Source organism: Lactuca sativa, chromosome 5 (genome assembly GCF_002870075.4).
Source record: "Lactuca sativa cultivar Salinas chromosome 5, Lsat_Salinas_v11, whole genome shotgun sequence".
Lineage (NCBI taxonomy): Eukaryota > Viridiplantae > Streptophyta > Magnoliopsida > Asterales > Asteraceae > Lactuca > Lactuca sativa.
The window spans coordinates 39,164,859-39,174,709 of NC_056627.2; the positions used below are offsets into that span (position 1 = coordinate 39,164,859).

General features: G+C 35.5%; 1 protein-coding gene across 1 annotated transcript; it reads right to left on the reverse strand.

Annotated features, from left to right (window-relative positions):
• Window positions 1-7,292: 7,292 nt before the first annotated feature.
• LOC111900703 (uncharacterized) lies at window positions 7,293-8,776 on the reverse strand. The gene is made up of 5 exons (XM_023896584.3): window positions 8,348-8,776; window positions 8,034-8,279; window positions 7,880-7,961; window positions 7,581-7,795; window positions 7,293-7,470 (listed from the first exon to the last, which is right to left on the reverse strand). Exons 1-5 carry the CDS (start codon window positions 8,662-8,664, stop codon window positions 7,344-7,346), a joined length of 987 nt encoding a protein of 328 aa, XP_023752352.1. The 5' UTR covers window positions 8,665-8,776; the 3' UTR covers window positions 7,293-7,343.
• Window positions 8,777-9,851: the final 1,075 nt, after the last annotated feature.

Below are 9,851 nucleotides of genomic sequence, written 5' to 3' on the forward strand. Positions count from 1 at the left end.
AGGTATTGCTTTAAAGTAAAATACATCATTGTAATAAACATTAATAGCACCATTTTTATTATCAAATGAAAAAGTAAAACCTTGTTTGTACAAGCCATGAAAGGAAATAATATTTCTCGCCATTTCGGGCAAGTAACAACACTTATTCAAATCTAACATTAACCCATTATTAAGCAATAAAGAATAAACTCCTATCTTGGTAACAGGTGATGCTTTCCTGTTGCCCACGACTAAGTTTATCTTCCCGTGCTCCACTTGCTCACTTCTTCTTAGTGCCTGCAAATCAGTACAAATGTGAATACCACACCCTGTATCAAGCACCCAAGAATTAGCATTAGATGAGTTGTTAGACAATATTGTGTAAATACCTGCATGGGTGGGTTTAACCTTCCCATCCTTTACATCTTGCAGATATTTGGCGCAGCTTCGCTTGAAGTGTCCCTTATCTTGGCAATAGAAGCACTGTGCTTCCTTTGGACTCGAAGAAGGAGTAATGAGACCTTTCTTTGTCCCACTTGAAGAGGAACCATCAAGAGTCTTACCCTTGGTACCCTTTGAAGGGCTTTTCCTCTTCTTACCCTTACCTTGCCCAATTGCAAGAACAAGGGTTGTTAAAGGAGTAGAAGTAGCAACCGCTTTACCCTTAAGGCCATTTTTAGCTGTCCTTAAGAGTCCTTGAAGTTTGCTAAGTGTGACTTCCTCCTTATTCATATGATAAGTCATACGAAACTGATCATAACTTGAAGGTAAGGAATGGAGAATGATGTCAATCGCCAATTCCTCAGGGAAGTCAACATTGAGCTTTAGCAACCAGTCAACAAACCTCTGCATCTTCTGCAAGTGACCGGTGATGGGTTCACCATCCTTCATCCTTGCGGTTATCATGGAGGAAATGATTTCATACCTCTCTTGACGCGCGCTCTGATGGTATCTTTCCATCAGATCTAGGTGCATCTCATAGGGGTAGAAATCTTCATAAGATTTTTGGAGTTCCGGAGTCATTGTGGCCATCATGATGCAGGACACCTTGGTGGCATCCTTCTCATGCGCAATGAACTCCGCAAGCTCTTCTGGAGTTGCAGTGGCTTCATTAACAACCTTAAGCTCCCTATCAAGGACATATTCTTTGTCCTCATAGCGGGTAATCATCCTGATGACCTTACCACACAAGTTCATTAGGGAAAAGGAGCCTATAGGGTTTGAGCCAGCAGCGTTATTGGAAGACATCTGGAATAGAAAGAAGATAAGTTTCATTAGATTAAAAGTCCTTAATAAGTCACCCAAATGAAATATTAAGGCTAGGATCCAACAAACTATTTATAGGTGGAAGAGGGATGCCGTAATCCACACTATAAAATATTTGAAGGTAGGTAAATGACGATTTACCAATTTCCACCATAAGACGAAATATTTTATTATTAGGTTTTATTGGTTTTGAAAACTCCTAGATCTTTTGAGATACATTGAACTTTTCAATGGCATGTTTGAATCTCGAATGTGCCCTCTCAAGTTTGTGACTGGGATGCCGAGGATCACAAACAAGGTGTGAATAACCATACAAATTGACTTGGTACCCTTAACAATATTACCTAATCGATGTGCCGGTTAACCACACACGCTCCACCGATCTATAATAAAGTCAAGTTACCCTTTGCCACTCTTACTAGTCCATGTTAGTGTGCCGGTTAACCACACACGCTCCACTAACGACTTGGTAAGGTACAAAGTGTAATTTTATGGGCTAGCACCAATTTCACATTTTCCTAAAGTAACTAAGATTGGGAATTTATAATGTATAGTTACTTTATAATTCATTATACTTTTAATGAGAATTTAAAGTCATATCCTACCCGTTCGGCTAACGACCCTCCACCGATCAAGGAAGCGGTGGGTGAGAGTGGACACTCATTAAGTCACCATTTTATAGGCAACAACCTTATACCCCCCTTATAGACCGGCTTCGTGAATGAGGCCTACTAACGGTAAGAACGACATATTCTTATACATATCTATATAATAAAATTATAATAATAGTATAAGTGTTGATTTTTAAACCTTTTAAAAATCTAAGGTTTAATTTGGAATTAAAGTATTAGAGTGTAAGACTTTTCAAATTCCAAAACTTAAGGGCAAGAATTGAAACTATTCCAAGTCTCTTCAATTTGTAACTTATGAGTTTTAATGGTTCATAAAAATGACTCTTCATTTTATGAAACCTTTTTAGTTCTTTAATCACAATTAAAAGAAGTGACTTTTGGTTATCCATAACTTGAGGACAAGTTATGGACACCATCAATACAATTAAGATCAAGAATTAAACACACATGGTGGTTACACATAATTCCTATGATCTTCTAAAAACTCATAAGAACACAAATTCATGTCAAGCAATTTCAAGAAATCATATGAACATATATAATACTTTGAAATTGTTAAAAGTCATGTAAAATGGATTAACATAATCATTATCATTTTGAAAAACAGATTTTACAAGTCCAAAACAGATTGGGATAATGATTCTAATCCATTTCCAGCAACAAAACACGAAAAGACTGCCCAGCACGCACCTACTCGTCGAGTGCATAATCCTACTCGACGAGTAGGATGAATTTGTACATGGACTCGGCGAGTCCTCCCCATGAACTCGGCGAGTCTAGTCGACAGTGAGCAGTTTTTTCGATTTTCAAGCAATTTTGCATCAAGTATACAGAAAACAATCCTAGGCTCTGATACCACTGATGGGTTTTGAGCATTCTAACACTTCCTAAGTGTACATGCAACCCTAATAACCTTGAATCTATGTTTTCTCTATATACATGCAAATTTCTTTTTCAAGGTTATATCCTAACTAGCATGGCATGGGGATTACATAAAATATAAAACTAGTAGAAATACATACCTTGTTGTTGCTTGGATTCCTTCAAGACTTTGTGAGCCTAGCACCCCAAATGTTGTGCCTCAAATGCTTCACACAACACCACATAACTTGGAATAACTTCAGAGAATACTTCTAGCACTCAAAATCGGTTATGCCCTATCTAGTAACCTTACTAGCCCCGATTTCACTAGCCAAAGGGTCCCTTTTATAGTGGTGTCACAATTAGGGTTTTCACATGAATACTCTTAATTGTCATGACTCTTCATTTCTCATGACCCATGGGTTTGTAACTCCCATGGACTATCCATGGAGCTCCAAATGGTTACATCCATAACCCATAAACCATGGATCATTAATCCACCATAAAAGAATTGATGATTGTCATAATCAACCCTTATATATTTAATTAGTCTCACTTTGATCACCAAATTAATACTAGATTAATACTTGATCAAATACTAATTAAATAATACTATTATTAATATATTAGAACTTATAATATATTAATAATCATAAGTGCCATATTCTCTCATTTAGTCTATCCAAGTATTGCAATGCCATGCAACCCAAATGGACCATGTCGGGTCGGGTCAAGTACATACCAAATAAAGTTATGGACTTAGACACTATATCCAACATATTGTTGATGACATTGTTGCGGTTTCATTAACATCATACACATCCGAAATGAATTTATAATGTTATAGACAATACACATGAAAGTACATTGTTATTTCTTACATTTAGACACTGTTTAGAAAAAATGCAATATATAGTAATGTACTTTCACACACAATTACATATGAAGGAAGGATATTATAATCAACAAATAAACGAAAGTATGTTGCTATAACGACAAACACATGAAAGTGCATTTTTGGATTTTTTTTTTTCTTTTTGAAGTGATAGATTCTAAAGTTTATAACACAGACGATTTTTGCATTTTATATAACAACACCCACACACAAAACAACACCTACTCAAAACACACAAAAACAACATACACACATAGCCAACCTTACATAGATTGAAACTAAGCCCTTGCTTAGGGCCCCTAATTCGGTAGGGCCCCACATAACCCAAATATTAGGGAACTGTCGATTTATATTCTCCATTCGCACACATCAGCGGAAGTAGAACCGCATAAATTATTTTTTGACTGAAATTGAATGCGATTTTTCTTCTTCTTTCTCTGAATCTCTAGTTTCATTCTTCATTCTCCTCAGAACCGCAAATACCATTACCAGTCTTATTCTCTAATACTCGATTCTTCTTCTTCCTGGCACTGATCGATTCTTGATTGTTCAAAAAAAAAAGTTAGCTCCATTGTTGATTCTGAAAGAAAGGTTGTCAGGTGTTAAGAACTCAACTGATTAGGTGATTCTCGAATAATGATTTTGATTCTGATTGAGTTCGGTTTTAGGTCACTATTGAAGAATTTTCTTACTTACGATTTCTCCCTTGCATCCTGTTGAAATTGGGGTTGCACAGTTTGAACTTTTGTAGCTTGCTTTCTTGAAAAGATATTTAGTTTAACATCTAATGCTCTGAACTTGAAAACTAGTTGTTAGATGTTTCTTTTAATATGTGGAATTTGTTGATTAAAAACACAAATAGAGAATTGCCTTTGAATTGTTTTGTTACCTACATTAGTGAAACAATTGATATATAGGTGTTTTGTTTAGGTTGTAGAAAGAGGTCTAGTCTCTATTATGCTTTCTATTATTTAATGATATTATTGGATTTTGAAGTTAGTAATTAAAGTTTTTTATTTTTAATTTTTTGTGTTTGCTCTGATGTAGCCAAAACACTTTATTTATGTGGACACTGCTAGATCTTGACACGACTGAATTCTAAAAATATGTAAAATATATGTTCTTCTTCGGTTCTTGTTCTTCCTCTGATTCTTCATTTCTCCATAGATGATACCATCCATTGTTGATTATATATGATTGTGAATTTATGTATTGTGATAATTGTATATCTATGATAACTTTTGTTATGTTGATGAAGTTAAATTTGTTTGATGATGGAATCTGTTTTTTATTTTCTGCACAAAAGAATGAATAAATTTGTTTTTTGAACTTTAACGTAGAATAGTCTCTTCTTTCGCAATTAAGTATAGTAAATGTCAAAGGGCCCCAAAATTTTGGTTTCCATAGAGCCCTGAAACTGGTTGAGCCGCCCATGCATACTCAGTGACATAGAAAATCCTACTTTCTATTATTTGTATTAAAAAAATATACTTTAGTTTTATTTTCTTATTTTTTACCACGTGTTGTACTTTGAAAAAAAGGAAAGAAACGTTATCGATGCCTTTCAAGCGTACCAATTCACCATTAGAAATTGTTATTGAGGACGGTTTTTTTAACGGCCAAAAGGATTCATATATTCAAAACTAGCAAATTGCTAGGAAAAAAACAATTACACATTGTTAATTGGGTTTTTAACCAATTAACCTAATTAATAGAAATTCTCTTGTTTCAACTTCCAAACCATAAAAAAGATAAGTCTTTAACAGTGTCTAAAATGTTATCTTTTCTCTGTTTAATCTCTCGTAAAACCTATGAATTTCTAAGCCTACAAAGTACCCACAACATAGTAAAGACAACATCTTCAATGACCACAATTTTAGAAGAAGACATATGGCTCGAGTCAAGCCAACTGCAAAGATCACCAACTTCTTCAAAACCAAAACCTCCATCTACCTAAATATCGAATTCTATGTTCTAACTACAACATCACAGTTGATAAACCAATGGTCTAAATCTTCCATTTCATGATTATAATTCGGACATAGAGTTGAAGGGACATCAATCTAATGACGGACTATGTTCGGCCTAATTGATAGTTTATTCCAAAGAGCACTCCACACAAAATCATTAACTTTCTTAGGGACAAATTTATTACATTTTGTCGAGTGATATCCGGGAGTAAAAAACCGTCTGTAATATTACGTGTGATATTAACCGTGAAACCATCATCATTCTCCAACTCCCAACCCCCAACCCCATCTATTATTTTGATCAAGAAATTGCACATTATCAACTAAAGCAACCAAGGTCGTGACTCCTGAGTTGGTTGGACTCAACCCTTAGGCTTGGCTCACCACCCTAATCCCACTGCCAAGAGTTCCAAGATCTATGATCAATGTCATAACATTCTTTATTTCTTTCAAGAACATAAAGAGAAGGAAACTTACTTTTAACGGGAACATTTCCAATCTAAACATCCCTCCAAAAGAAAAGTAATAATACCTTTTGCATGCATTTTATTGATAGCTTCAAAGCATCACTCTTTATTTTCATTTAAGTGATTTTAGCTGACCCTTTTGGTGTGTGATGTGTTCACTAGCATTAGAGGCGATGATCCATGATTTGCATGGTTCGGCCTTACCCGTTACATTGGCCATTGGTGGTTCATTTATATTTGTTGCTTACAAATTTGAATGAGTTGATCATATTCGTCTTTAGTTGGCTAGGTGTACAATTTTCGTCATTTACTATCGGCGCTCGCAGTTGTAGTTTTGGTATTCCTACTTAAGATTTGGAGTTGTTTGTTTTGGTTCCCTGCCATTCCGGATAGCCAAATTTTTTGAAACAACCATCAATGGCATGTCCCAATTTGTGGCAATGTGTACAAACATGATCATTATACTTTCTGCTTCTATCCTTTCTTCTAGCGTTTTGCTATTTCATTTTGCTTGATTGTCATGATAGGTTCTCCAAAATGCTTAAAAGTCATCATTTCTGTGTTGGTGTTAGACCTGACAATTCGTGTATTCGTGTCATGAAAACGTGTCAGCCATGAATTTGATAGGATACGATTACACAATGAGAAATAAGTTTTATCTCAATTTTTAAGATGTATTTGTGTCGTGTCATGTCTCTCACAGATTCGTGTCTTCATGTCTGAAATTGTCAGGTCTAGTTGGTGTTGCGTGCTTCACCTATCTGTTTTCGACACTTTTTGTTGTTCGCATTGGCTTACTAGATGATAGTCTTCCCAAAATGTGGATAAGGGGCTGCTGCTTAGGATCTATTTATTCACAGCTCCATATATGTCTTTTAGGCCTATTAAAAAAACCTTATAGTTTTTTTGGTAACATTATAGGTTCATCTATTTTTATTAATCAGATAATGTGGGTTATTTCTTTCAACACCACAAAATGCAAAGAATATTGCACAGGTTCTCTACTTTTCTTACTCTTCTTTTTTGGTCTTACCTTCTCCCCATATTCCATAACCTAAAACAAAAGATTTTAAATAAGTCATCTCGATAATAAAAACGTCAAATAAGGAAAGTCAACACACTATATTTTCAAATGTAAAGTAAGACAAAGTCCTGATTTATTTATTTATAAATGTAATAACTTAATTAACGTATAACTTTTTATACTTTTTACGAAAACAAATTTAACTTGAAAATTTTCCAAAACATATATTTACTCCAATAATTACAAATATTAAACTCGTGTACAATTAGGAGGGTTTAAACATTTATACAAAGCAGATGCAGGTTGCTTGTAAGTAGGAATGCTACTCGGGTCGAAAAACCGAACTTCCCCAGGCTCAAACGAAAGCTCGCTATGCCTGTAAAAATCATCAACCACACTTCTCATCAAAAATATAAGCAGGAATGTTTTGATATTTGAAATCCTGTTGTTTAATTAATGTTTGCAAAAGGGTAAATGAATTCCCACCTTCGAAGATCGAGTCCGACAAGACCCGCTTGTAGGATCGTCAAATTATCAGAATCGGGGGAGACAATGATAACAGTGTCCTCAGAATACTGAGTTTCAAGAATCGACATTAGTTGTGTCACCCGAACAAACACATCCGCAACACTCTCGTTAGGTGTCCCATCGTTGATTGGGGGTGGCTTAATGTTCGTGGATACACTATCTGATGCATATATCTAACACATAAACAGACATAACTTTTCATCTCACATTACATGCAGTAGTTAGATAATCATAAAACTACTAGAGATAAATCTTACTTCGGAAACGGATTGTAATGCCTTTCCTTCATACGCCCCTAATCCACGAGCATCCAAGAAACTGTACTCCGGAACTATATTACTATATTCAAAACAAACATATAGTGAATCCATGGTCAATGAAATGGAAATGAGTCAAGATTTTTTTACCTACCTTCTATTGACCCCATTAATGGCAGCAATGATCTCAGCAGCCTGGTAAGCTCTCTGAGTAATTGAAGGCCAAATCCAGCACCCATTATCACAAGCCCCAATTTCCTTCAATCTCAAAGCTGCTTTCACTGCTTGTTTCTTCCCGATCTTCGATAAACCATTATCTACAGATGTTTTCGCAACAGGGTTTGTGTTGATTATCCCCAAACTCTCAAATTCAGACTCCCCTGCTCTTACTAGAAAGTACCTGAGTAATCAAGGAAGCTGAGTTAAGAAATTATGCAAAAATTGACATAAAAATGTTAGCATAATTACCGATTGGAGAGACGAACAGGGGGCATTTGGAAGAGGCCGCGAGCATCGGCGGAGGGAAATAAAAACACGGGAGGAAGAGGAGATTCTTCGTGGTTGAGGTGAGGGTTAGGAGCCAAGAATGGGGTGATAGTAGCGGCGAGTGAAGCGAGAATGCGACGGCGATCGATGGATTTAAGGTGAACTTTTGGGGTTTCGGGGTGGCTTGTGGCGGCGGAAACGGTAGTCGGATAAGGTGGCGGGGTTTTATTTGAAGCAAATGTTGTTACCAACATTTTCACCGGCGAAACTGAACCACTGGCGACGGTGGATTGAATCATCGGTTTGGTCTGGTATGAAGCAGAAAAATATCAACTGTTTTTCAGAATGATACATTTTAGCCCCTCCTTCTTTACCTATTACATAGATGATCCCTCAGCAAAACTTTTGTTTCTTCCTCTTATGAACTGAGACTAAAGTTGACTGATTTGCCTGGATATTTGGTTGGTTTATATACTATTTTACATCTAATAAATAGTCGAATATAAACTTTAAAATAATCAATAATAAAACAGATCAATCAAAAGTAAATATAATATTGTATCAGTATTATGATTGAAGTTCATTTTTTTTTCATCCTGAATTCTGAATAGAAGTGGTTAGTGGGCCGGACGGCCCAACGGTGAAAAATGATAAAAGTCAAAATCGGTTTTGTGTGATTGTGAAATTGGATCGGCCTAGTTCAAGAAAAGTAAAAATCAGTTTGAGTCAAAATCCGTTTTCAAGCAAATATAAACCAACCTATAGAAATTGGTTAGGATTGGTTTGAAACTTGCCCGAGTGAATCCAGTTTTGAAAAAAAAAAAAAAAAAAAACATATTTTTTTTCACATTTCCCAAACTTTTTTTCGGTGTCGGAATCTAACTTTAACGGTTGATTAGAGTTGCCACAATAAGTAAAACTCGAGGCATTTGGGATCGTTTAAGGGGTTCAAAATGCCCTTTTCAACTTTTAATTTAAGAAAAGTCTTTTACGTACATGGTGAAAACCGGTATTGAAAAATTTCAAGTCGGTTTCAAATATCAAGTTGTACTATATGGAAATCAATTTTTTTATAGGTTTGAAAACCGGTTTCTCTCAAATCGGTTTTCAATTGTAAAATTCTCAAACCAGTACAAACCCGTCGGATCTGTTTCAAACCGGACCGGTTTCAGCCAAAGCATATTCTAAACCGTATTGGTTTCGGTTTGAAAACCAATTTCGGATTATATATAAATCAGTTTTTTTTGTGCGCCTCTAGATACTCATAATATTGTGTGGACTTATCCAATTTTGGATTTGTATTTTTATTTTTTAGTAAGGGAGGAAGGAGTCATTCCCTCCCAAACCTACTGAACCCACTGTCACATCAATTTTTGTCTCTTCTTTTTCTTCATCTTTCCCAACCCACAACACACGGAAATCCTATATTTCTCAACCCACTCAATTAAAAAAATACAAAACAATTAAGGTACAAGTTTTAAAACAC

What these genes read in the sequence shown, in the direction of transcription:
- LOC111900703 (XM_023896584.3), bottom strand. Translation starts at nt 8,664, where the DNA reads ATGATTCAATCCACCGTCGCCAGTGGTTCAGTTTCGCCGGTGAAAATG. An exon ending in CATTACAATCCGTTTCCGAA is followed by an intron (nt 7,796 to 7,879) that starts GTAAGATTTATC and finishes TTTATGTGTTAG; the next exon opens with ATATATGCATCAGATAGTGT. An exon ending in GTCGGACTCGATCTTCGAAG is followed by an intron (nt 7,471 to 7,580) that starts GTGGGAATTCAT and finishes TGATTTTTACAG; the next exon opens with GCATAGCGAGCTTTCGTTTG.